Raw genomic sequence first — 27929 nt, 5'->3', positions numbered from 1 at the left:
GGAGGGTATATCACATCCCTGTGGGGTATGGCATTTTCCTAATGAGGAAACCAGACCGCAGAGAAGCTAGGTACCTTCTTCATGGTGATATGGCTGGTCTGCGGAGCCCCACCGACCTGTATTCAAGATGCTGTCATGCAAACTCACCCAAGCTTGTAATCAAATGAGCGAGTTTCATTCAGAATTTCACCTCCATTCTCAAGTTCATTGATTTGCCTCTGAATTTCATAGTCTAAAAAAAAAAATAGTTTAGTATCATATTTGATTCCTTTATCCAGTTAAGCAATAATTGGAACTCTTTCAATCTTTAGGTCAAAAAATAAGCAAGGGAGTTGTTTATAATAATTCTTTCCACAGATGCTGTATTTTTTTCTTCTTGCTGCCATCATAGAATAATACTGCTGGGAAGGGTCTTTTAGGAAGCTCTGCTCTCTCACTTTTTGAGCAAACCCAGGTTTAGAGCAATTAACGTGACCCAGTCCAGAACACAAGTATACAGCTTGGCAGAAGGGCTAGGGCCAACGCTGAGGACAGGCGACTCCGGATCTAGGACCCTTATCAAAGAGTGTTTATCCCAGGATCCATGGACAGGCTTCAGGGGGTTCCGGTATCTCCTGGGACTATATACAAATGTGGGTGTGTGCCTAGGCACAGATTTTGGAGAAATGATCCAGAATGTCCACTGTATTTTCAAAGGGATCTATGGCCCCGAATGCTGAAGAGCCGCTGCTCTACGCCATGCCCCCTCACCACCGAACAAGGCAGCAGTGCTAAGTAGAGCACAGCCTCAGCTGCCGAGCTTCTTTATGAAAAGAGCTCCAGCCTTCCCTCCCTCCTTAAAGTGAAAGTAAAGTCGCTCAGTCGTATCCGACTCTTTGCGACCCGTGGACTATAGCCCACCAAGCTCCTCCGTCCATGGGATTCTCCAGGCAAGAATACTGGAGTGGGTTGCCATTAACTCCCCACTAAAACATACTCTTGCCCTCGCCCAAATCCTGACTCTTACTAAGCTGACAAAAAGCAACCAACACCAAGAGGATGGCTAAAAGGCCTGATGTAAGGAGAAAATTGGGGTGGAAAAACTACAGGCTTGGGGACTTAAGCCCGTAACAGGAAAGCTGGGGTTCTTCCAGCCCCAGCCCGACCACAGGTAGAGTTCTGTCTCAGACCGCTGCTCCACAGGGTACTTCTTAGGACAACAGAAGGCTAGGGGCAGCCAAAGCCTTCAAACTCATCTGCGGTGAATCTACCTAAAATCTTGTTGCTTGCTTAAGTTCCAATCAACCACCTCTTACAATAATGAGCTTCAGGACACTCACCTACAAGGCAAAGTGGAACTTTTTTCTGTTCGTTCCAAGCTTCACCTTCACCAACCTGAGCTGGAAGGGTTTCTCCTGGCCCAGACCTTTTGCAGCCTCAGACACATGGACAGTGTCTCCTCTCACAAGCAGAAGAGTCCACCCTTGTTAGCCTGTCCTTATGCAGGACGTTGTCCCTATACATCCTGTATGTCACCCCCCTGACCATCAGTTCAGTTCAGTCCCTCAGTCGTGTCCGACTTTTTGCGACCCCATGGACTGCAGCACACTGGGCTTTCCTGTTCATCACCAGCTCCCGGAGCTTGCTCAAACTCATGTCCATCGAATCGGTGATGCCATCCAATCATCTCATCCTCTGTCGTCCCCTTCTCCTCCTGCCTTCAATCTTTCCCAGCATCAGGGTCTTTCTCAATGAGTTAGTTCTTCACATAGGTGGTCAAAGTATTGGGGTTTCAGCTTCAGCATCAGTCCTTCCAATGAATATTCAGGCTTGATTTCCTTTAGGATGGACTGGTTGGATCTCCTTGCTGTCCAAGGGACTCTCAAGAGTCTTCTCCAACACCACAGTTCAAAAGCATCAATTCTTCAGTGCTCAGCTTTCTTCGCAGTCCAATTCTCACATCCATACATGACTACTGGAGAAGCCATAGCTTTGACTAGATGGCCTTTGTCGGCAAAGTAATGTCTCTGCTTTTTAATATGCTGTCTAGGTTGGTCATAGCTTTACTTCCAAGGAGCAAGCGTCTTTTAATTTCATGGCTGCAGTCACCATCTGCAGTGATTTTGGAGCCCCAGAAAACAGTCTTTCACTGTTTCCATTTTTTCCCCATCTCTGCCATGAAGCGATGGGACCGGATGCCATGAGCTTCACTTTCTGAATGCTGAGTTTTAAGCCTGCTTCTTCACTCTCCTCTTTCACTTTCACTCAGAGGCTCTTTCGTTCCTCTTCACTTGCTGCCATGAGAGTGGTGTCACCTGCATAGCTGAGGTCACTGATACAGCTGCGTATCTGAGGCCCTTGACCACGTTAATGCCTTCTTCTTGAAACTGTATAGACTCACAGTGTCTTCATTAAGGCTGGTTGTTTATTGCAGGTTCAGGATAATAAAGTTTTATACAAGACCAGAAAATCTGTCTTCCTTCTGACACTCAGCTTTGGCTGGGATGCCACTTTTATCCATCCTCTGCTCTGCGCACCTTGAAGGATGTGCCTCCACCTCCACCTCCTCCCTTCTTTCTCTCTTCCTCTAAGACACCTTTGGTTTTAAAGAGTACTTTCACTCTTCTGAGATGTCACCCCCTCACATTCAGTCATCAACTTCTATGGACCACTCCAGCTGCTGAGCTTGCTCAGTGCTTCCATTTTAATTACTAGCATACATCTGTCCACACTGAAAGATCCACAGCATGCGCTCCAGTAAGATCACTACTTGGTTACACGGGCCTAGGCAATCTTCTCTGGTGGGTCAGACAGTAAAGAGTCCACGTGCAATGCAGGAGACCCAGGTTCAATCCCTGGGTTGGGAAGATCCCCTGGAGAAGGGAATGGCAACCCACTCCAGTATTCTCACCTAGAAAATTCTATGGACACAGGAGCCTCGCAGGCTACAGCCCACAGGGTAGCAAAGAGTCGGACACGACTGAGCGACTAACACTTTCACTTTCAAGCAATCTGTTAGTTAAAACAGTTAAAAGCAGAAAAACATACTGACCAGTTAGGTCAGATTGTGGCTAATCTATAACAAATATGATGTCATACAGTTCAGACCGGTTGTGGCACATGGAAAAACCGAGTTACAGAATTTTGCAAATCCTCCCGTAGAGGTGAAGTCTATTTCCTCCCCCTTGCCTTGAACCTGTTTTGAATGGAATGTGCTGGAAGAAATGTTGTGCAAGTTCTAGAGCTAAAGACTGAAGAGGACTCGAGGGACCTGCCTTCATCCTCCTAGGAGGCCACCTCTGCCAAATAAGAAAGCCTGGGCTAAGCAAGCGAATGCAGAAAGCCCACAAGGGTAAAGAAGCCCAGCAGATGTCTGGCACCAAGGCCCCAGGATGTAAGGTCCTCCTGGGCTATATCTCAGCAGAGTGCTGGCTCCCCAGAGTCAAATGAAAGAGCTGAGGCAGGACCAGCAGAAAACCACCCAACCCACAAAACCGTGAAGCTGAGATGTTATCATGTAAGTCATTAAGTTGGGTTGGCGGGGGAACCCTGTTACACAGAAACAGCTGCTACAAAGAAGCATATGAGGAGCAACAGCTGACATTCACCTATAGCTCTGGCCAAAAATCGGGCACTGTTGAGATTCTTCACTTCGGTTCGAACGCCCAAAGGCTCCCCAGGGCGATGCACAGATATATTGGCATCCACTCTTAACTGGCCCTCTGGAAGGAAAGAAAAAAAGACAACTCTTTAGAAATTCTCTGAGGGAACGTAGTCTTTTTAAGGCAAGAGAGTGCAAGCAATATCTAATTCTAGCTGATGTCCATGGCGCCAGTGGTAAAGAATCTGCCTGCCAATGCAGGAGATGAGATATGGGTTCGATCCTTGGGTCAGGAAGATCTCCTGGAACAGGAAATGGCAACCCACTCCAGTATTCCTGCCTGGAGAATCCCATGGACAGAGGAGCCTGGTGAGCTAGAGTCCATGGGGTCGCAAAGAGTCGGACACAACTGAGCACGCGCGCGCGCACACACACACTCTCTCTCTCTCTCTCTCTCTCTCTCTCAAAGAAGGTAAGGTTGGTCCTGAAGTTCACGGCTGGTACCTCTGCCCACTGACAAGACTGACAGTCCTAAGGCATCTGCAGGATGTGTGCATACGTGTATAGGGATATTTCTGTGCACTTGTACACAGAAAACAGAAGAAATTCTGGATATACCATCTGGGGAGTTCTAATTTCTTTCGTGCCAAATAAGAAAAACAACATTGTTAAAATGGAGGTTTACTCTGAAGTTTTATTCAAAGCGTCAGAGCTGGGTTGGGGGGAAGGCCTCAGAAATTGTTATGTGATAGCCCTACACTGCTCTCTAAGGGAATGTGGATTTCCAACAGCGATTCCAGGAGATTTACAAGAGAGTCCTTGAGAATTTACAGCTCAAGGGCACAAGCCAGAAACGTGGGCTTTCCCCCCTCCTCCTTCCTCCAGGTACTGTAATAATTTCTTTCTTCTGCAAACAGGACTCGAGTCCTTCCTGACGGCTGTAGGGGTTTGCCACAGCAGACAGTGCTGGGGGTGGGGGGAGCCAGAGACAGCAGCCCTCATTCTAGGAGAACTTTCTTTGACTCTGAACCCCGCCCCCATCCCTGCCCACTTTGGAAGCAGTCACCCCTAAGGAAATAGGCAGTTTGCGACCCCTTCTGGTCCAGCCCCCCTCCCTCCCCGGTTCTGGCTGTGTCCTTCCACAGGTCGGCTGCATCCATTAGCGCTGGGCCGCGAGCACAGCCGGCTCCCAGCGCTGGGAGCCCTGCCTCCGCCCCGCACTCACCAGCCCTCCTCTGGTCTCAGCCGCCGCGCCCCTGCGCTTCCCGCCGCTCACTCCCTGCCTGCGGCTGGCCCCGCGCGCCCTGGTCATCACCGGTACTGTTCCTCCTTCAACCTCGGCTCAGCCTTCAAGGGCCCACATGAGTGGGCCTTCCCCCTCCCCACCCCCACTGGTGCTCCTCCGAGTTACCGGAATACACGCTCAGGACCGCAGCCTATTCGGAATTCACCTTATCTTTATGACCAGAAGGAAGGCCTTTAAGAATGGGGCCTTCCCTTCCAAGGACACCATCCCTTCAGTTCTCTCCTCTATCCACACCAGGGGTTGATTATCTTCCTCATGGCCCCTGTATGTACATGTATGCAACAGTATTTTTCACTAAAAACAGAACCTGAAGACCTGCTCCCTTGAACTCAATTCTCTCTCCATCATCCGGCTAGTCTCTCTCTGCTTTCCTTTTCAGCAAATCCTCTCAAACAAATACTGTTTGCTTGCTGACACACTGGCTCCATGATCTCACCCTTCAGTCACTCCTGAACCTGGGGCAGCCTGGCTTCTGCCCCCACCTCCCCTAAAGCACCCTGCCAAAGTCGCCAACAGGCCCTGGCCACCGAACGCCTCGGACACACGGACACCCGGACACAGGACACGCTGTGCCCTCACCTCACTAGATACACAGGCAGCACGTGACCTACCAGCCCCCTCAGCGGCTGGCACCATCAGTCTCCGGGTCTCCTCTGGGCTCCTGAACTCGTTTCCACGTCTCTGCCATCTGTTCCCATCCTTGGCGCTCTCTGTAAAGGAGTGTGGCTTTAAACACCACCTCTGCTCTGACGGTCCCTAGACTTCTCACTTCAGCCCAGACCCCCGCTCTGACCTCTGATGTCTCCTTCAGCTCCCTGCGGGGGCGGTCGGGCGCGTCAGTTTCCCCAGCTGAAGGATCTGTCCATCTGCAGAGTAATCTGTCCTCAGCCTCCCGGTGTCAGCAAACAGCGCCACCACCTCGTGCCTCAAGCATGACCTCTTCCTGCCTCTTGCCTTCTACATCAGCCTATTAACAAATCCTGTTGTTTCTAAAAACCCCCTCGAAGCCACCTACCTTGACCTCTCCATCCTCATGAACACCAGCTCTGCCCACACCAGCACCACCCTCCACTGAACTACTGGGAAGGCTTCTTACCCGGGCTCTGCTTCCACTCGTACCCCGCTGAAACCCACGGTCCACAGAGCAGCCAATGGTTTCCTAAAACATTCATCTGACTCTGTCCTTCAGTGGCTTAAAACCCTTCTGTGCCCTCCCACTGTAGCACTGTGGTTTAGCCCTCTGACCTTCTCCGTCTTACCTGAGGCACAGCCCCCTGCTCCTGCAATCTCCCTGCCATGGCCTTCTGCCCCGCTGGTGTTAATACCTGCAGGCATAGTCTACACTTTCCCTCACCTCCAGGACGTGGCCTGGGCTCCTGGCTGGATGCTTACCCTCTAGCTGATGCTGGCTGGAACCTTGGAGCATTCTCCTGAGGTCCTCGCCTTCCAATGGTATCCTTTATCAGGGTACCTTCTGTGCTAACTTAACGCACTTCTCACTACGTGCTATGAGCTAAGTCGCTTCAGTGTGTCCAACTCTTTGCGACCCTCTGGACTGTAACAGCCCGCCAAGCTCCTCTGTCCATGGGACTTTTCAGACAAGAAGACTGAAGTAGGTTGCCATGCCCTCCTCTTCCAGGGGATCTTCCGGACCCAGGGATTGAACCCTCATCTCTTATGTCCCCTGTACCGGCAGGTGGCTGCTTTACCACTGCACCACCCGGGAAGCCCCACTTATCACTGCAACTATAAAACTACTTCGTTTTATTTGTCAATGTATGTGTCTGTCTCGTGAATACATACTCTCTTCCTCACTGCTCTATTCAGAACCTAGAGCTGGCTCTGGCACAAGGTAACTGTTCGATGAATTCATACCCTGGTACTTGCCTGAGGAATCAGTAAGCAGACTGGTCTCACAGTAGGTTCCTGACAAGTTCTAAAGTTCTGTCTGAACAGGACTCATCTACTGAATCATCTGAAAGGCCCATTCAGCTCAAAGGAAAACTTGCCAAGTATGCTGAGCTCTGCCCAACCCCATTTCAGTATTTGGGAGAGAACTTTTTTTGAGCTTTGAGAACCTTGAATAGGACCTCACTTGCTTTTAAAGTAACATCATCTCTCACAATTTAGACTTTTAATTTGGAAGAGGAACAAAAGCACGAGTTTCAGTCTCTCCCAGGGAAGATCACACTCTGCAGAGGTCTGAGGGGACTCATTTAGTGCCCTGCAGTGTTGAAAGCGTTCCCTTGCCTGGACTCAAACACAGTACCTAACATGCACAAAAGGCGTTTTACCCAATGAAGATGAAACACCTTTTAAACAAATTAAGTTAAATTGCCTCAAGTCCACAAAAGCCTCACCAGCCAGGTTTGCTTCAGTGCATTCTGCAACACCAGGGGAGGGCCTTCATGAGGACAGTATCAAGCTCAATTTCCACCCTCTAGAAGCAGACATGTGTAACAGCAAGATGAAAAACCCTACCACTGAGCACAATGATATGGTGCACTTACGTGCTATTTTTTCACCCCAAACACATCCACACACGAGAAATGTAACACCAGGGCAGAAAACGGTTTCAGTCAACAGCTGCAGCCTGAGGATTTACTGAAGGTCTGTTAAACTGTCTCATTCTGGTCATTCATTTCTGGTTTACTCTCCAGAACGCGGATAACAGGGTTTGACAAAAAGTAAGATAAAATAGTGTGACCCAACTTTACTGAAAACATTTCATAAAGCTTATTTCTCTACAATGAGCAGTATTTCTGTAAATGTAATACTACTTATTCGTATTAATAAGCACATAATGTTTAATGAGCACAGGCTATTTGTCAAGACTTGTGATCTGTTTTGTGTATATTATCACATTCATTCCCTACAATACAGCGTTAATGACAAAGCCACTTAGATGTCCTTGAGGCGATTCATACCTGACAGTCTCCAAATGGAGTTCCAAGCTTCCTCCCACAATGATGTTGCTGGCTCGCTCACCCCACTCTGCTGCCCAGCTCTTATCTGATACGCGGATGACTTCCTCTCCTCTTGGGTTTCTTCCTTTCTCTTTCTGTATACAATTATTTAGCAACTGGTTTTACAAGTGTAGAAAGGGAGGCTCGGAGAAGTCAAACACCTCACCCAGTTTCTACAGCTAGAAGCACAGGACAGGATTCGACCCCAGGTCTAGGACCGTGGCGTCTGAAGCGACCCCCAGGTCTCCAGGCTGTTTTCCACAGCAGCGGCCACCCTGTCGTGGCTGGCACCAGGAAGCAGGGGCACGCAGTGCTTAAACAGGAGGGGCTCAGATCCCAGCTCAGTCACTTCCTCTGTGCCCTGCCCACACCACCCAACCTGTAAGCCTCCACTACTCACGTACAACAGGCACAGTAGTAACAGTCTCTGGGGAAAGTAACAGGATTTAAATGTGAAGAAAAATTAATTTTAAAGAATGCTTTCTGAACAGACGAGCATGTTTAAAGCAGCAGGCAGTACGGCCTTGGAAACATTTAGTGTATCGACTTGGGTACATGCTCCCCTTAGCAGACTGCTCGGAGGATCTCAACAGTGGCAAACGGCCACTGAGAAGGAAATGACTTCTGGAACCCAGGCTGAGCCAGTCCACGCTCATTAGCAAAACTATCGGGAACTCACTGAATCACAGCCCGGAGCAATGGAAGCTTCACTGCAAAAGCACGTGGGGGTCCACTGGCGCTCTCCGGGGTGGCCCTTGGTTCCAAGGCCTCAATCTCCACCGGTGACACAGTGCCCTGCGGTGGGGGGACGTAAGGACGAGCAGGGGGCTGGGCTGACAGAGCGCTGAGGGCAGGACCCCTGCAGACTCCAGGCAGACCTTCGCTCCCCACAGCACTCAGGACACCCTCACACACGCTGCCGCTGTGCCGGGGGCAACGCTGTTGGAATCATATTTAAAAGCAACAAAAAGCATCATGACGAATGAGATTTAATAAGCCCTCTCTGCCTTCACCACCTGATGAGTTCTTGCTGCTCTGGTTTATCTCATAGCAAGGACCTGATGGGACTCTTTCTCAGCTAACAGGTGGTCTGTTTATTATTCCATAGGTTTGGTGGGAAACACATTTTGAAAAAGAATGGAAAAATAAAAAGGTCTGTTTATTATTCCATAGGTTTGGTAGGAACCAGTTATTTTGAAAAAGAATGGAAAAATAAAAAGAATTTTTTAACAGCAACAGTGCAAAAATGGATAACCATTCAGCCTGCCCGTATTTCATTTCTGTTCCATGTGTAAAAAGGCAGCAGGAGTCAAAAATCCAGCGTGGAGAGGTCTCTTATTCTAACACGGACCCTCTTTTCTATACACAGACTTGCAGGCAGCTAACCTTTACGCCACTCACACTCCTGTGGCTCTGTTTGTCCAGCCTGGAGCTTAAAGAAGACAGCAAATCAGCAAGTTCCGTCTCCAGATTCAACCCAGACCATGGCTTTGATGTTACAATTTGTTGCCCATAAGATGTCCTATGTGACAAAGATGACCTTACAGCTTCTGAAGTCCCTTTGTAACATGCAAATAAATGTGTGGCAAGATGGTCAATAAACGGTATTATAATCTAACAGGCAGATGGGTCATCTGCATCAGTAGTACTTAATGGAACCCCTTGTGACTACCTGAGATGGTTAATTGTGTCAACAGCACTGAGCCAAGGGGAGCCCTGATATCTGGTTAAACGTGTCAACAGCACTGAGCCAAGGGGAGCCCTGATATCTGGTTAAACGTTATTTTGGATGTGTCCTTAGGGTGCTTCTGAAGGAGATTAATATTTGAACTGATATTGAGTAAAGCACACTACCTGCCCACTATGGGTGGGCCTCATTCAATCCACTGAAATCAAGAACAAAGGGCCCAGAGGGGGTGAAACCAAGGAAGATGCTATGGGGCTCCTGGACGAGGAAGCCTTTTTGTGTCCCCCGTTTCTTGCTTGTAGGGAACAGACTCCCACCTCCATGACCTTCCCTGAGTTCCAAAGGGCAGATTCAAACAGTTGCTAGTCAGGGAAGGAAGGAGATGCATAGACAAGGGAGGGGCAGGCAAGAAACACTAGCGCAGCCCTGGGGCGGGGTCCTGGTTCCACCCCAGGAGATTCACACCACAGGCTCTTTATAAGAACTAAAATCCCCAACAAATGCAAGATGTTAACTCTTTGAAGAAGTACTCTTCACTCCAGAGAAAAGATGACAGTTTGATAACCTTCAGTTCAGTCCTTCAGTCCTCTTTGAGACCCCATGGACTGCAGCACGCCAAGCCTCCCTGTCCATCACCAACTCCCGGAGTCCACCCAAACCCATGTCCATTGAGTTGGTGATACCATCCAACCATCTCCTCCTCTGTCGTCCCCTTCTCCTGCCCCCAATCTTTCCCAGCATTAGGGTCTTTTCCACTGAGTCAGCTCTGTGCATCAGGCAGCCAAAGTACTGGAGATTCAGCTTCAGCATCAGTCCTTCCAATGTACATTCAGGACTGATTTCCTTTAGGATGGACTGGTTTGATCGCCTTGCAGTCCAAGGGACTCTCAAGAGTCTTCTCAAACACCACAGTTCAAAAGCATCAATTCTTCGGTGCTCAGCTTTCTTTATAGTCCAACTCTCACATCCATGTACGACTACTGGAAAAACCATAGCCTTGACTAGATGGGCCTTTGTTGGCAATGTAATGTCTCTGCTTTTTAATATGCTGTCTAGGTAGGTCATAACTTCTCTTGCATGGAGTATCTTTTTATTTCATGGCTGCAGTCACCATCTGCAGTGATTTTGGAGTCCTCAGAAATAAAGTTTGCCACTGTTTCCACCGTTTCCCCATCTATTTCCCATGAAGTGATGGGATCAGATGCCATGATCTGTTTTCTGAATGTTGAGCTTTAAGCCAACTTTTTCACTCTTCTCTTTCACCTTCATCAAGAGGCTCTTTAGTCCTTCTTCACTTTCTGCCATAAAGGTGGTATCATCTGCATATCTGAGGTTATTGAGATTTCTCCTGGCAATCTTGATTCCAGCCTGTGCTTCCTCCAGCCCAGCGTTTCTGACGATGTACTCTGCATATGTTAAATAAGCAAGGTAACAATATACAGCCTTGACATACTCCTTTTCCTATTTGGAACCAGTCTGCTGTTCCTGGTCCAGTTCTAACTGTTGCTTCCTGACCTGCATACAGATTTTTCAAGAGGCAGGTCAGGTGGTCTGTATTCCCATCTCTTTCAGAATTTCCCACAGTCTGTTATGATCCACACAATCAAAGGCTTTGGCATAGTCAATAAAGCAGAAATAGATGTTTTTCTGGAACTCTCTTCCTTTTTCGATGATCCACCAGATGTTGGCAATTTGACCTTTGGTTCCTCTGCCTTTTCTAAAACCAGCTTGAACATCTGGAAGTTCACGGTTCACGTATTGTTGAAGCCTGGCTTGGAGAATTTTGAGCATTACTTTACTAGCATGTGAGATGAGTGCAATTTTACGCTAGTTTGAGCATTCTTTGGCATTGCCTTTCTTTGGAACTGGAATGAAAACTGACCTTTTCCAGCCTGAAGTTTTCCAAATTTGGTGGCATATTGACTACAGCACTTTCACAGCATCATCTTTCAGGATTTGAAATAGCTCAACTGGAATTCCATCACCTCCACTATTTTGTTCATACTAATGCTTCCTAAGGCCCACTTGACTTCACATTCCAGGTCTGGCTCTAGGTGAGTGATCACACCATTGTGATTATCTGGGTTGTGAAGATCTTTTTTGTACAGTTCTGTGTATTCCTGCCACCTCTTCTTAATATCTTCTGTTTCTGTTAGGTCCATTCCATTTCTGTCCTTTATCAAGCCCATCTTTGCATGAAATGTTCCCTTGGTATCTCTAATTTTCTTGAAGAGATCTCTAGTCTTTCCCATTCTATTGTTTTCCTCTATTTCTCTGCACTGATCACTGAGGAAGGCTTTCTTATCTCTCCTTGCTATTCTTTGGAACTCTGCATTCAAATGGATATATCTTTCCCTTTCTCCTTTGCTTTTGGCTTCCCTTCTTTTCTCAGCTATTTGTAAGGCCTCCTCAGACAGCCATTTTGCCTTTTTGCATTTCTTTTCCATGGGGATGGTCTTGACCCCTGTCTCCTGTACAGTGTCAGGAACCTCTGTCTATAGTTCATCAGGCACTCTATCTATCAGATCTAGGCCTTTTGTTAGGTAGGTAGAATAGGGAAAAGGAGTCCAAAATGGCAGTGGCTAAAAGACAAGGAAGGTGAAAGGAAAGTCTGAGGGCCAGAGTGAAGACTCCAGGTAGAACAAACAGCAGTCCTGGCCAAGCCCAATTTGCACAGGGCAGGCCCGGGGGGAGGGAAAATCATATAAGAGGAGGAGCCAAAGCGCTTTCTCCCTCTCTCTCTCCCGCGTGCATGCGCGCTCTCTCTCTCTCCGTCTCTCTCTCCCTCCCTCCCCCGCACGCTCCTCCACTCTCTTCTCTTCGAGTCTTTGGGCTGGCATGCCCTCATGCTTCGAGGATGGATTCTCCTGCTATCTTCTAAATAAAACAGAGCTGTAAACCCTGATTTGCCTAAGAGCTATAACATGGTTTGTCCAAGACCCGAGAGCTGTGGCGCGCTGGGGGCTTTAATGTCCGTCACTCCAAATCTCTGTTGTGACGAGACAAAGAACTGAGGAACATACACTTGCGTGGCACCTTAAGTCTATTTCTCACTTCCACTGTATAATCATAGAGGATTTGATTTAGGTCATACCTGAATTGTCTAGTAGTTTTCCCTACTTTCTTCAATTCAAGTCTGAATTTGGCAATAAGAAGTTCATGATCTGAGCCACAGTCAGCTCCCAGTCTTGTTTTTGCTGACTCCATAGTGATTCTCCATCTTCGGCTGCAAAGGATATAATCAATCTGATTTCAGTGTTGACCATCTGGTGACGTCCATGTGTAGAGTCTTGTGTTGTTGGAAGAGAGTGTTTGCTATGATCAGTGTGTTCTCTTGTCAGAACTCTATTAGCCTTTGCCCTGCTTCATTCTGCACTCCAAGGCCAAATTTGCCTGTTACTCCAGGTGTTTCCTGACTTCCTATTTTTGCATTCCAGTCCCCTATAATGAAGAGGGCATCTTTTTTGGGTGTTAATTCTAGGTCTTGTAGGTCTTCACAGAACCGTTCAACTTCAGCTTCTTCAGCATTACTGGTTGGGGCATAGACTTGGATTACCATAATACTGAATGGTTTGCCTTGGAGATGAACAAAGATCATTCTGTCATTTTTGAGACTGCATCCAATTACTGCATTTTGGACTCTTTTGTTGACTATGATGGCTACTCCATTTCTTCTAAGGGATTCTTGCCCACAGTAGTAGATATAACGGTCATCTGAATTATATTCACCCATTCCAGTCCATCTTAGTTTGCTGATTCCTAGAATATCGACATTCAGTCTTGCCATCTCGTCTGACCACTTCCAATTTGCCTTGATTCATGGACTTAGCATTCCAGGTTCCTATGCAATATTGCTCTTTACAGCATCAGACCTTGCTTCTATCACCAGTCACTCCACAGCTGGGTGTTGTTTTTGCTTTGGCTCCATCTCTTCATTCTTTCTGGAGTTATTTCTCCACTGATCTCCAGTGGCATATTGGCACCTACTGACCTGGGGAGTTCCTCTTTCAGTATCCTATCTTTTGCCTTTCATACTGTTCCTGGGGTTCTCAAGGCAGGAATACAGAAGTGGTTTACCATTTCCTTCTCCAGTGGACCACATTTTATCAGAACTCTCCACCATGACCTGTCCATCTTGGGTGGTCCTACAGTGCATGGCTCATAGTTTCATTGAGTCAGACAAGGCTGTGGTCCACGTGATGAGATTGATAACCTTGAGAACCACAGAAGCTCATCAGGAGATCACCTGAGGCTAGATTAAAGGAGCAAGGCCCTGCACACACTCAGCTCCTTGTCAGCAACCCTACCCTTCAATTACTGCTGTAAAACTCTTCACCAAATCCTCCCAGGTTAGGACACGCAGTGTTGAGGGGCATGAATCCACCTGAAACAGGGGGGTACAACTCTTGAAAGAATGACACAGCCTGAGAAGTCAGCATAATCTGATTAGAACCAAATAGGTCCAAGATGGTGGACATTGTGACTTCCACTAGACCCTGAGCCTCAGTGTATGCTCACTGTAACACATGAGCAAGCTAAATTATACAACCACAGGTGCCAGGTCAGTTCCCAGGCTGATCATCAAAGACCAAAATGTGAGCAGTGCCCCAATTCCTGGAAATCTCCATCCCTTCCCCAAAATAGTTGGAATAATCCTCCTAATCATTAGCCTATGAAATTACCCAGCTCATAAAAGCTAACTATACCATATTTCAATGTCCCTCTCACCTCATGAGATGGTCTACAGCCGGTCTATGGAATGTGTTTCTCTCTAAATAAATCCACTTCTTATCTATCACTTTCTCTCTCACGGAATTCTTTCTGCAATGAGACATCAAGAACCTAAACCTTAATCTTCACTGGGCTTTCCTGGTGGCTCAAATGGTAAAGAATCCGCATGCAATGTGGGAAACCTGGGTTCAAACCCTAGGTTGGGAAGATCCCCTTGAGGAGGGCATGGCAACCTGCTCCAGTATTCTTGCCTGGAGAATCCCCATTGACAGAGGAGCCTGGCAGGCTACAATCCATGGGCTCACAGAGTCAGACTGAGCGACTAAGAACAGGTAACCTTCATTAAGTCCTAAAACAAGGTGTGTGATCTTAGTCAGAACACTGTGGGTTTCTGCCAGATTTTGAGTCCCTGGTTGCGTGGGTTCAAGTCCCAGTCAGGGTTATAGCCAGGTTGTGGGCACAAGTCCCAGTCTGAATTACACAGTTTCACCTGTTTGCCTGGCAAAAAAAAAATCAAGCTATTCTTTTCTATTTCCCCCAAAACTCTTTCTCTGAGATTTGATTTAGCACTAGTGCAGAGGCTGAGTTTTCAGCATCAGGGGAAATCTGCTGTCTCTGCTTGACTGCCTTGGAGCTGGGATCGCAGTCTTGCCTTGGACTCTGGCTCGGATTGGAACGTACACCCTTGGTTGTCCTGATACTCAGGCCTTCAGTCTCAGGCTGGAACTATAATACTATTGGCTCTCCCACTGCATGCTGACTGCAAATCTTATGACATCTCAGCCTCCACAATCACATGAGCTAATTCCTTATAATTAATCTCTTTATATCTCTCTCTCACACACACATACACATATTTACTGTTTCTCTGAAACATCTAGACTAACACACCAACGTACAGAGCAATGGATTAACCCACTGCAGACGAAGAACTTGCTCCCTTTCTCTACACTGTCAGGGAGTGCTCTGTGAGCAGCAGTTTCTTAAAAGACCCTGGGAACAGAAAATAGGGGGAAGCCACAGAAGGGACGAGCGTGGGGATATAAGGGTGGGCAGAGCAGTGATGGGGGGGCAATGCAGAAACTGACCGAAACTTGTGATCTTTATATCCAATCGGCAAACACTTAAAACGTATAGTTTCCTTGATCCCAAATTTGTACACCGTTTCTTCTGTTTAACTCCCTATTACATTTCTATTGCGTATATCTAAGAAATAGAATTTAAATTATAAATGCATTTAACTTTATCTCAAAGTTAAAGTTTTGTGAAATCATAGCCTTGGTTTGCAGTTGATACAATTTGGCTTCAGTTTTATCTAGATGAAAACTTTGTATAAAAGGCAGAAAAGAAAAAGACCCAAAGGAAAGGCATTACCTAGCAATTAAACACTGTCCACATAGAACTCACAAGCTAAGAGCTACTCTGGATAAATGCGCTGTCTTCTCTCTGAGGCTGATGAAGCTGTTCAAACACATGATTTTACTAATTCGCACAGCGTCCTGATGCAAGAAGCAGGAGGATGCCCCCGGCCCCTCAGCTTCTAATCTCACACTCTGGGACTCAGTTGCCTCAGTAGGGCTGCTGTCTGTGTGTTTATTTTTGGTCAGGGACTCAGAAAATAATCCATGGGAAATTCTAAGGGGGAGAACACACCCTGAGGTAGAAAAGGCTGAGAAAGGATACAAACAATCCCACTACACTGATGCAGAGGACTACACTCCAGTGAGAAGAGAGCGCAGGAGCAGAGAGGCAGAAGGGGGAGAGGAGCGAGCTGTTTCCACGGCTTTTACCTGCCATGTTCGCCTGGCTGGTCCCCAAGGCCTGAAGAATCAGCTGCAGCTCCCTGACAGCTGTGGCCGCCTCTTCTCCACAGGACATGTCAGGCTCCAGGACCACTTCCAGAAGGCCGATCCCTACCAGAGAGACAGGGTCAGCCTGACCGGACTCTCTAGTTTCGGTCCCCAGGCACATCAGGCTAGAGTTTTAGGGAAACCCTGCGCCACTGACGGACTTTCCGAGTGGCTTGGTGGCACAGAACCTGCCTGCAATGCAGGAGACGTAAGGTTTGCTCCCTGGGTCAGGAAAATCCCCTGGAGGAGGGCGTGGCTACCCACTCCAGGATTCTTGCCTGGAGAACTCCATGGACAGAGGAGCCTGGCGGGCTACGGTCCGTGGGGCTGTAGAGTTGGACCCTGAGCGACGGAGCGTGCACACATCGTTGACGGGCTCCGACTCACTTCTCTTTACCCTCACTTCTGAATTTTTAACTTCGGTTCTTTTACTGTCTGCTTCCGACACCAAGCTGCTTGGTTCATGACTAGGTGGTGACGTCGATCTTATTTTAGGTGCGGGTTAGAAGGCAGTATTCTTGCCTGGAGAATCCCAGGGACAGAGGAGCCTGTTGGGCTGTCTATGGGGTCGCATAGAGTCGGACACGACTGATGCGACTTAGCAGCAGGAGCAGCAGAAGGCAGTCCATAGAAACCAGTCCCCACCTGGCTGGCTAATCAGCTCTGCCAACACCAATGCTGATATTCTGACCCACCTGTCAACCTCCAGGCCCTGTTTCCTCACCTGGTTTGGGAAAACCCTGGAGGGAAGGGCAGTGGCAGGAAGGAAGACAGAGCGTCCCCAGGCCTACCTGCCCTGTTCAGGTCAATGAGCGTCTGGGACCGCAGGTCATCGTGCAAGCTTTTGCCGCTGTCCTGCTCCAGCTGGATCTGCTTCACCCTCACGGTCCTGGTGACCATCTGACTTGGCTTCCTCCCCACAGAGACGCTGTATGCCAAGCTCCCGTTCACAGCGATCGGTAGCCTCTGCTGGGTAATCTGGTAGCCCGCCTGCATGCAAATGGGGGCCAGAGTCACTGGTCTGTAAGTCAAAGCTGGGAACCAGTTGATTACTCCTTTAAATGCCCGAAAACTACAAGCTTACATAAAAACACAACACGACAACAACAACAAAAGGAACACGAGATGAAAAATTAGTCTCTGCGCTGCTGCCGCCATCCAGCCTGGCCTCTTCTGGCTCCTCTGAGACCCCCATCCCCACGCCCCCAGTAGTGAAGCAGTAAAGCACACGGACCCTCGCTCTGCCCTGCAGAGTACCATTCTGGGGACTAACAGTCATCTCTCTGTCTGCAGCCTCTGAGAAAAGAAGGTGCTGTTTCCACTTAGCTCATTAGCTCAGCCCTGCATCTGCTTACAGGGCTCCTGACAGACTCTTACTGGGAGTGCTGGCTAAGCACCCTGCCATCGCGTCTCAGCGCAGCCGACAGCAGCTGCCAGCGCCGTGAGGCTGGTTTTGTTCCTGCTCTCTGTGCTAACCGATCATGTCAGAAGCGCTCCCTGACCCAACTTCCCCTGTTCCTCGAGCCAGAAAATGCAGTGACACCCACGCTCCACTAATGGCAAGCGTGGAGTACTAAAACCTGATGGACGCTGCCAGCGCGCCCCCGCCACCTTCTGAGTGGGCAGGAGGGACTCCTTTCAGATGCATGCACACTAAAGAGAGGGCAGGTTAGACACAGCAAAGAACAGAGGAAGACACTGGCGCAGTGTCCCCAGACGCCGTTCTCAGCGCTTCACGCCACTGAGTCCTCAGGACAGCCCCAGGAACAAAGCACAGGGCACGGAGAGACTAAGGACCCGTGACCAAAGCCACAGAGCCACTAAGCATCAACATCAGGATATGAACTCGGGTGACCTGGCTCCAGAGTCTGTGTTCCTGGCTTCCTGGCCAACCCCGCTCACGCTTAAGCTGTAACGGAATCCCCTGGCAGGGTGGTCAAAACACAGATCTTTTGGCCCCACCTGAAGTGTTTCTGACTCTGCAGGTCTGGGGTGGTGCCTAAGAATCTGTATTTCTGACACGTTCCTAGGAGACACTGAGGCTAGTGGCCTGGGGAACACACTTTGAGAACCATTGCATTCGGCCACCTTGTTTTCTGTGCTAAGACAGCAAGTCTTAATCCGTAAAAATTAAAGTCTGGGTATGATTGCCAACTAAAATACAGATGCTCAGTGAAACTGTGATACTATGAATAAACTGTGTAGATAAAAACGAACACTTTTTTAGTATAAGCATGTCCCATGTAATATCTGGCAACACTAACTCCAGATTATGTGAGCTACCTGGGCCAGAAAGATCAGAAAGGCAGAAAAAAATAAAGCATCTCATTTTTCAGTTGCTTACTGCTACATCTCCCACCTTAACCAAACTCGTTATCGCTCTTAAAAGATGAATAAATGCAGTTTAATTCTTTCTTCCCTACCAAGCAGTGGAACTTGCTAAAAAGCTGGCAGTCAGAGGGGAAAAATAGCAGCAACTAGAGAATTCAGGTGGAGAAGGCAATGGCACCCCACTCCAGTACTCTTGCCTGGAAAATCCCATGGATGGAGGAGCCTGGTAGGCTGCAGCCCATGGGGTTGCTAAGAGTTGGACACAACTGAGCGACTTCACGTTCACTTTTCACTTTCATGCATTGGAGAAGGCAATGGCAACCCACTCCAGTGTTCTTGCCTGGAGAATCCCAGGGACGCGGGAGCCTGGTGGCTGCCGTCTGTGGGGTCGCACAGAGTTGGACACGACTGAAGCAACTTAGCATCAGCATTAGCGAATTCAGGTTCCCGTCGTACTTTTTATTTAATCCCACTCCTGCCTGCATCTGCTGAAAGCAGCTGGCCCCCACCTTCAGTTCCAGGAGAATAATATGAAACAGTATCAGCACTGCTGACCACCTAAATAAACCTCAAGCAGGGCCACACTCGCCATCAGAGGCTCAGAGCAAATCAAACATTACTTGGGAAACCCAGTCAACGTTACAGTTTTGGTTCAGTTCAATACTATGAAAAATTGGCTCCAGTTCACACTGGCTTTTCTCATACAGAAAAAAACTTCCTAATTTTAAGGAGAAGGCAGGCTAATATCAGGTTTACTGCTTTGCCAATTACTGTCATCTGTCCAGGCTTCTGGTTCACGTTTCCGCTTACTACTGTCCACTTACGCGGTCCTTGGGGATGGCAGGCATGTCTGCAGAGGAGATGGTCCTATTATCGGGAAACCCAACTTGACAGAGGGATGCTCTCCCTGTCCTCCGAGCCACAGGATGCATTGACCGCTGCACAGAGGTGGCTTCTGTCCTAACTGGCAATTAGCACCAAACCCCACAGCTGGGCTGAGCCTGAGAACACAGGCTGCCTCCCCTCTGTGGTCAATTATGAATGAGCCCCTAGAGGCACAAGGCTCCTGGTTGGAGCTGGCAGTCAGGACCCGGCGTCCGATCTGGTCCACGGTGGGGGGCACTGGCTTCATCAGCTGGGCAGGGCCCCCCGCAGGGCTGGACTGAGCTCTGGCTGAGAATGCACGCAGCAACCCGCCCCCCCTCCCCTCCGCCACAGCCAAGTCCTGGCTCTGGGTAGGGCGGTGGACAGACAGACAGAGTGTACTCACAGGGAGGTCTGCATAGAAGTAGTGCTTCCGGTCAAACAAGGACTTCCTGTTGATATGACAGTCCAGGGCTAGGCCGGTCATCACGGCCGCTTCCACGCACCGCCTGTTGAGGACCTGCAGGGACAGGACACCCACTGTCTGAACAAATATGCCTTCCTGTGGACATCCTCCCTGGACCTGCAATCTCACCCTTCAACAGGTATGAGCTCTGGTTCTTCCTGTGGGCAGCTCAGCTCACAAGCCAACTCAGTGTGTCTGGAATTGGGGAAGTGAGTGAAAGTAGCTCAGTCGGGTCAAACTCTCTGCAACCCTATGGACTGTAGCCCGCCAGGCTCCTCTGTCCATGTGATTCTCTAGGCAAGAATACTGCAGTGGGTAGCTGTTCCCTTTTCCAGGGGATATTCCCAACCCAGAGACTGAACCCAGGTCTCCCTCACTGCAGGTTGATTCTTTACCGTCTGAGCTACCAGGGAAGCCCAAATTGGGGAAAGTTGATTAAAAAAAAATAAAAGAAGTTGTGGTGGTGGTGGGCACTTAATAATTGCCTCATCTGGGGTCCTTTTGGAGAAGGCACTGGCGACCTACTCCAGTACTCCTGCCTGGAAACTCCCATAGACGGAGGAGTCTGGTAGGCTGCAGTCCATGGGGTCGCTAAGAGTCGGACACGACTGAGCAACTTCACTTTCACTCTTCACATTCATGCTTTGGAGAAGGAAATGGCAACCCACTCCAGTGTTCTTGCCTGGAGAATCCCAGGGACGGGGGAGCCTGGTGGGCTGCCGTCTATGGGGTGGCACAGAGTTGGACACGACTGACATGACTTAGTAGCAGCAGCAGCTGGGGTCCTTTCCCCTAACACCTGACACGACATCAAAGTTAACAGGGAGGGTCCTGGCAAAGCTCAGGAGAGAGGTTACTACACAGAATAACATCAGTCTCATCCCACTGCTAGCACAACAAGAAGCCACGCAGAACACACAGAGGTGGTGACTCCTGAAGGAGGATTTGAGAAGCACCTCTCCAAACAACCTTGGTGAGGCTTGGAAACACGGTGACAGAGAGAGAATGCACTTCTGGAACCGTCAGGGCCGCAGCCCTCTCCCCCAGGGCTGGGCAGTGCCGCGCGCCTGCCTCCTGCTTTGGGTCCAGGCCCGGCTGAGCCCCCAGAAGGGGGGGCTGGGCACACTTCCCCTTCACCTGCTGCCCCCGGGGCTTCCGAGTACCTTTTGGGTCCCACCCTGTCCAGCTTTCAGGAGCAAAAGACCAAGGAAGGGCTAGCAAAATTTCCAGCCCCAAAGGAAGGAAACAGCTTTCGGAACTCTGGGTGTGTAAGTGGCTGGAATAAGGTGGACAACTAGAGATAAGGAAAAAATCTATTGAGATGTGGAGTCAGACAGGCCCTCACCCCTCTTGCGCTGTGTGTCTGCACAGCTGCAGGCCTGGAAGCCACAGTTCCCCATCTCAGGGAGAGAGAGAGAGAGTTAACGTCTACCACGCAGAGTGGGCAGTCCCAGCTGGCTACAATCACAGCCACTCTAGGGCAGGAATTCAGTAAACAGGTCCTTTTCCCCACTCTGCTTCAGGGAAAGTTTTGAGGACTGCGCTTGCTCTTGCAATATGTTGCTATTTTTCATTAGAATCTTTATGAGGTTCTTTAGTGCATTTAGTATGTTTCTATGTAGAGCTTTCTGGTTAAGGGTTTTCACAATCACCATTTTCTTTCAACCTCACAGCAACCCTGTAAAGAAGGAATTTGGACTATTCCAACATATCAGAAAAAGAATAAAGACCCAGAAAGACCGAGAGACTTGCCCAGACCTCAGAGCAGGCAAATGATGAAGCCAGCTCGAGTCCACACGTGCCCGAGCCCAGAGGGTGACAGAATCCCCGTGGTGCGGGGACCAAGCACCCGGACACAGGTGGGACTTGTTGATCATACAGGCAGAGTCTAAATGCAGACCTGTATGAGAAAATGTGAGAGGTATCTCTACTTGCTCCAACATACAACCCTCCTCAGCGACCCCCACCCCAAAGAAAAAGCCAACAGCGAACCTCCCTCCTAAAATCATCCTCCCAGGCCTGGTTTGGGAAGCCAGGTTACAAAATGGAGCTGTCTCACAGCTTCTATTCAGAGCTCTTCATTTTGAGCCAAGTAATATTGTCAGCTCTGCAGTAATAATGGTTTTCATGAAAAGATGTGTGTGTTGGGGGCGCGGGGGTAGGGAGACACAGGATGCTCTAATTATTGATGTTTTCACTTGCTAATGTTGGGCGTTTTACTGAACAGTTGTTACCACAATACAAATAGAGCTGGTGCCAAATTCAAGCCTGCAGATCTGATCTGGGCCAAGGCACAGGAGAACCTGAAGCTGGGGTCCTGCCCCGAGGCTCGCCCCTCTGTGGCTGGGCAGCAGCGTGGCATGCCTGGAGACTGCGGGACTGGCTGCCTGTCAGTTCTTGCTCTTCCACCCCACTCTTCTCTAACCATCGCTTCCTCTCTGCCCAGTCTGCCCCTTTGGGACCAACCTGCTCCCTCTGTCCAGGCCTGGGGAGCACCCAGGTCTGCTCTGCTTGCTTCTTTCTGAGTGTGTGTTGCTAATAAACACCCCGTGCCTGGTGCTGCGGGGGAGTGGAGAGCCATGGGTGACACAGACTCTCACTCTCCCAGTGTGCGCACGGATACCTGGGCACTTGATAAACCATCATCAATTTCCAAAGGATAAGAATGCGGAAAGACACACAAACATTACAGCAATATTGAATACACTTTAATCTTTTTTCGATGATTTAGGAGGCTTGGAGCGCTTCAGGGTCAGGATTATAAGCATCCATCATCACCACACTACAGTTGCACAGAGGGGCTAGTAAACAGAGAGCCAGTTAAAAGAATGCCAAGAATAAAGAATTTATTACAATCCTAGTCAAGCTGCTTGTGACAGATGGAGGTCCAGGTCAGCATGTTCTGAGGAGAGGATGCAGAAGTGGAAAATTCAGCTGGGGCGTCTTCATTTCAGACAGTGTCTTCAATGTCTACACAGACAGTACTAGGCTTGAGGGGTGCCGAGTGACACAGGACTCTGCCGCTGGCCTCAAGGAGTGTGCACTGGGGACGGGAGCCTGCTGGCGTGGCCTCCACCCTCTGCAAGCTCATCTTCCCCACGAGCACGGTCCTGATAAAGGCTCAAATCCTACAGTGTCCTGTGGGCTAAAATCACCTGGCGACCGCCATGTCTACACGGGGAAGGCCAGGCTCTGCCATGGTCTAGCACTGGCCTCCATCTTCAGTTCCACCTCCTAACACACACACACACACACACACACACACACACACACACACACACACACACACACACACACACACACACACACACACACACACACACACACACACACACACTAACACACACACACACACACACACACACACACGGTAAAGGCCAGGCTCTGCCATGGTCTACCTCTGGCCTCCATCTTCAATTTCATCTTCTATCTCTCTCACACACACACCTTGCTCACAGCTCCCCGGTCCAGCTCTCCTGCACAAACAATGCTGACTGCTGGCCGCCCTGTTCTTACTCCCAATCTATGGAGACGTCACCAAGTCTGGGCGACTTTCCTTACTCTTCTCCCCGTGTGCCTTGCTGGCCTTCCACACGCTCCCCTTTGTGCCTGCATCACGGTGGGTCAGACGTGTGTGCGTGCACTGCCCCTGGACCAGGTTCCACGAGAGTGGGCACTGCCTGTGCCCCCTTGGACCCGGAGCCCCACAGAGAATGAAAGGCGGTGGTGCTCGGGAGCGTGCGCTGAGCTCCAGTGAAGCGGGAGGGAACGGGCATCCAGGGTGGGTGTAGAGAGGCCTTGGCGCCTCTGTCTCCTCTAGGCTGTTACGTCCACCCGCTGGCCTTCAGACCCATTTCTGGAAGTGCCCTGAAGCGACAACCAATCGCACATGACAAGATCAGAGGAAAGAAAAAACTCCGAAGACCAACGTGTCCTGAAGATGCAAGTTCCAGAATTTTCTCTGCAGTTCACATAAAGTGACTACAGAAGGGCTCACGGGTAACCACAGCAGCTTCCCTGTGGAAGGAAACCAGTGCTCCTTGGCACTCACAAAGCACAGCTCACTCTGGCTTCGGGAACCAAACACGGCAAGTGCTGACTGCACGCTATTTACGTCGGGAGGTGGGCTGGGCACCTCACACGCAGGTGCCAGGCAATCCCCTCGGCAGTCCTAGGGCAGGCACCACCATGATCGTCATCTTACAGATAATGAAGGAAAGCACAGGGGTTAAGTAACTCGCCCCAGGTGACCGAGAAGCAGGACATCAGACCCCAGAGCCCAGACTCTCAACTACACTCTCACTGTAAATCTTTAAAGGAGGTGCATGAGTGTTGGCTCTCAAGCCCGCTAACACCGAGCCATGATTCTCTAGCAGCAGCTCAAACCAAACCCTTCCAGAGAGGCAGATACTGTTTCTAGCAACTTTCTTCCTGCCGGTTTCTACGTGCACAGGCTTGTTTTCAGATGTCTAACTCTAAAACGGTGAGCACTGTATTCTCTGAATTTTGTAAAACACTCCGTACGCATGTGTTTTACACAGTGGCTTTGGCATGTGGCGGCTGGGGAGAGAGTGGACCTAGAGTTTTTCTCAAGCAGAAGGGGATGCGTTATCACTGGACTTTCAAAACCTTTAGACACAAGTACCCATGAGACAATTTATCACGTAAGTAAAAAGCTGATCCTTCAATTGGAAGTTAAGAAACCTATGAGAGGTGGACGGAGGAGATGAGACAGGCAATATATGTCATGTCCAGAAGAGAGAGACTGGGTATATCACAGCCAGGGAAAGGATACAGACTGAGGAGACAGTGAATGGCTTTTAAAAGGATTAGCACTTGTTCCACTTGTTTGCAAAGTAAGTAGAGCTGCAACCACAGCTTGGGTGCAATCTGAAACACATCCAGCGCAGAAGGCAGCAGAAACATCATGAGACTTCCAAGGACAGGCTGCGACCCCAGTGTGAGAAGCAGGCTTCCAGTCTTAAGACTCACTTGGCCTAACCAGACATTTCCTGACCTGCGAGTATAACAATCATTCTTTTAACCACAACTCCCAATACACCTAAAATAAACGATCAAGCAATTCACATCCTACTTTTTTAGTATGTCTTGATTATTTCCCTCCTCCTAAATCCTCTGATTTAATTCAGGCTTCCATTCAAACATGCTCCCCTCCAAGCAAGACTTCTGCACTAATCGCCTGGCCAAGTTTCTCCACCTCCACACTTAGCTCTGGACTCTTGCCTCTGTACCAACTGATTCTTCTAAAGGATAAATCCGTTCATGTAACTCCCTTGTTAAAACCCTTGTCCCGCCTCCCTACCACCAAACAGATAAACACCCAGTGCTTGATGGAGTCTTCAAGGCTCTTCGAGGTTCGGCCCTGATCACCTTTCTGGCTTAGCCCTAACCCAAGAGGTGCTCATACAGCCAGACACGTGACATGCTTTTGCACAAACTGCTGCTTCTGCTGGGAACACCCTTCCTCCTCATCCACTTGAGCAAGATCCTGGCACCTGGCAAGACTCCCCTGAACAGGCATCCCTCCTTTCCAGGTGCCCGCCCTCTGGAAAAGCACTGGCTCCCCAGCCAGACTGAGCTCCCTGAGGGCAGTCAAGTCACTTTATCTTCTTTGCCCTATTATCTAAACGCCATGCCAGCTGATTAAACATTAACTGAGGTAGTGAATAATTTAGCATCCCTTTTATCAACATCCCAAACTCCATAAGCTAGGAAATAAAAGCAAAACTGTTTTATAAAATATGTGTTAGGAAAAAAGAAACCACTCAGTATGTAGAAGAGACAAGATTTAATGCAGAGACTTTATTACACAGATGACAGACGGGCTAGGGTGTCAAGGAGGCAACTGAGAAGATTCTCAGCGGCAAGAAGCCACTCATGCCCCAGGGAGGGAGGGGCAGGGTGGTGGGGAGCAGCGTTACTGGCAGCAGGCGGAGGGCACCAAAGGATGCTGGAAAGCCAGTGGGCCCGTCTCGGCGGCAGGAGCTACGGGCATGACCCCTCCACTACCAGAGATGCTGCTGGAGGGAAAAGGGAACGAGAGGCTCTCTGTTGCTGCTTTCCTCCCAGCGCCAGTCTCTCATCCAAGCCTCCTGCCTAACCAGTCAAAAGCCAGCAGCAGGGGTGGCATGAGGGGACACCAGGAAGACCAGCCCATGGGGGCAGCGTGCCCCCAACCCCACGACGCCCTGAAGAGCCGGGGAATGGTGAGCGGAGGCTCTCGGGAATGCGGGCCGGGACCACACCGCGAGCCACATCCAAGTCTGTACTCACTTCTGCGTCTTCTTTTGATAAATATCTAACCGATCAAATGATGCCACTGTCAAATCTGCCCAATTAACAGCGAAAAAGGTCTTGTTGACTCCTGTTTCACACACTGGGAGCCAGGAATTATGAAATGTCACTAATGCATAAGGAGCATCTGTGATAACTCAGCGTGGGCTGGACAGAACTCTAAGGTGACATCAACCGTTAGGAAAGGATTTGCTAAGAAGATAATGGAACAAAAAAGACTGCATACTTTACTCAAGTCGATAAAAATATCCCTAGGATTTTAGCACATTTATGTGAAATTCCACTGATTACAAATAAATCTACTCAGTGCAGTCAGTCTTGGGGACCTACGCCAGGAACTATTTGTGATGTACTTCAAATGAGTAAAACTACAGAGTCTTCAGAAGAGCCTGCAGTTCACGCCATCTCTCTCCTTCCTCCTTAGGCCTCAACTGGTGAGCCCACGGCGCTATGATACGCAAAGTCAGTCCCACGGCTACCAGGACCTCCTTAAAAAATTGCGGCAGGGTGACAAAACGAGCGTAACTCACTGAAAATCCAGTTGGCGACTCCTCTGGCGCATTCAAACAAAGACTCTGAGGTGATGTTTTACGAAAAGCCCAAGTGGCAATTATTCTATGAAATTAATGTTACATGTGACAAACCTGATGGATGATTAAGATATAGCACCGTAAATGCTCTAATTTATAGAGAGAAAGTAATTAAGATTTACTAAGTAAAAATAAGGCACTAAAATGGGTCTTTATTTTACTGCTAACCATAAATTTGTCTCAAAGCACGAACTCTCTCTGATTCATATTCAAAGCGAAAGTTCCCACACAGATAAATTTTCATTACGGTAGAGAAAGCTGCTCCCCACTGCCTCACCCCCACATTCTTTCTCACCACTGAGCTCTTCTGTCATCACCCAAAACAAACACAAACACTTCAAGGTCTGATGACTAAGCGTGCTGAAACTGCTAAGAAATTTTTTTTTTTTTTAAGTGGACTTTTACCATCATAAGATACCAGCTTTGGGAGTTCCTTTGTAGTCTAGTGGTTAGGACTCATCGCTCTCAGTGCCAAGGGCCTGGGTTCAACATCTGGTTGGGAAACTAAAGCCCCACAAGCCACACAAGATGGCCAAAAATAAAAGAATGTGTTACTAGCTTCATGCAGATACTAAATATTTATCTAAATATACCCACATAAACATATATGTTCTTTACACCTACTGGTGCTGCCTCAGGAAAAGGAGAAAGGGAATGTTACAATTTCTCTTTTATTTAAATCCCTCTTTCACAAAAGGGGGGGGAAACAATCAAACACCCATCCCAGGAAACAGTTCTTGTTCAGAGAGGAGGGGTGTGGTCTGACAGGTCGGGCCCCTCAGCTCCAAGGCGCCTCTCTATTCTCTTGCCCTCGAAGCAGTTCCGCTCCCCAGGCCTGGTCAGGATTGAGGGCAAGGACACCTCCTGGGTCCAAAGTGCCAGAGGGCCCACTCTCCTCACTCGGGATCCCATTCTCCGGCAGCTTCCACCCCCCGGCACGGTCAGGTGGCCTCGGGCTGGTGCCCACCCTACCACCAGCGAGTGGGGCTGGGGACGGCAGCCTTGACCCGCCCGGCCTCTGACACCGGAGGACTCTCTCCCCGCTGTGCCTCAGACCCCTGGGTACTAGGACCCGACACCCACCTCAGCGCTGGTAGGAAAGAGGAGAACTCCAGGGCTGTTGCCAGCCTAGGGGAAAAAGACCTCTCAAGGGACACAGCCTGGGGTCCTTGGGCCTCACTCTGGGGTGAAGACTTGGTTAGAGAGGAAGGTTTGAGAATGCTTGGGAGCCAGTGAAAAACAA

The 27929-nt window shown here is 49.2% G+C and overlaps 1 protein-coding gene across 4 annotated transcripts in view; it reads right to left on the bottom strand.

Moving 5' to 3' along the window:
• GATB (glutamyl-tRNA amidotransferase subunit B) overlaps positions 1-27929 on the bottom strand; it is a 97386-nt gene that overhangs the window by 42326 nt on the left and 27131 nt on the right. For 3 of the 4 annotated variants that reach the window (XM_027956240.2, XM_027956242.2, XM_027956241.2), the window contains exons 3-7: positions 19722-19835; positions 16912-17110; positions 16061-16183; positions 3588-3701; positions 148-232 (exon numbers count right to left, since the gene is read on the bottom strand). In XM_027956240.2, coding sequence (XP_027812041.1) covers positions 148-232; positions 3588-3701; positions 16061-16183; positions 16912-17110; positions 19722-19835 — 635 coding nt within the window. The remainder of the gene's footprint in view (positions 1-147; positions 233-3587; positions 3702-16060; positions 16184-16911; positions 17111-19721; positions 19836-27929) is intronic. The other variant, XM_042234934.1, reaches the window with a different exon arrangement.

The sequence above is a fragment of the Ovis aries genome, chromosome 17 (assembly GCF_016772045.2).
Source record: "Ovis aries strain OAR_USU_Benz2616 breed Rambouillet chromosome 17, ARS-UI_Ramb_v3.0, whole genome shotgun sequence".
Classification (NCBI taxonomy): Eukaryota; Metazoa; Chordata; class Mammalia; order Artiodactyla; family Bovidae; genus Ovis; species Ovis aries.
Note: the sequence above shows the minus strand (reverse complement) of the source record. Positions and strands in the feature narration are given on the sequence as shown.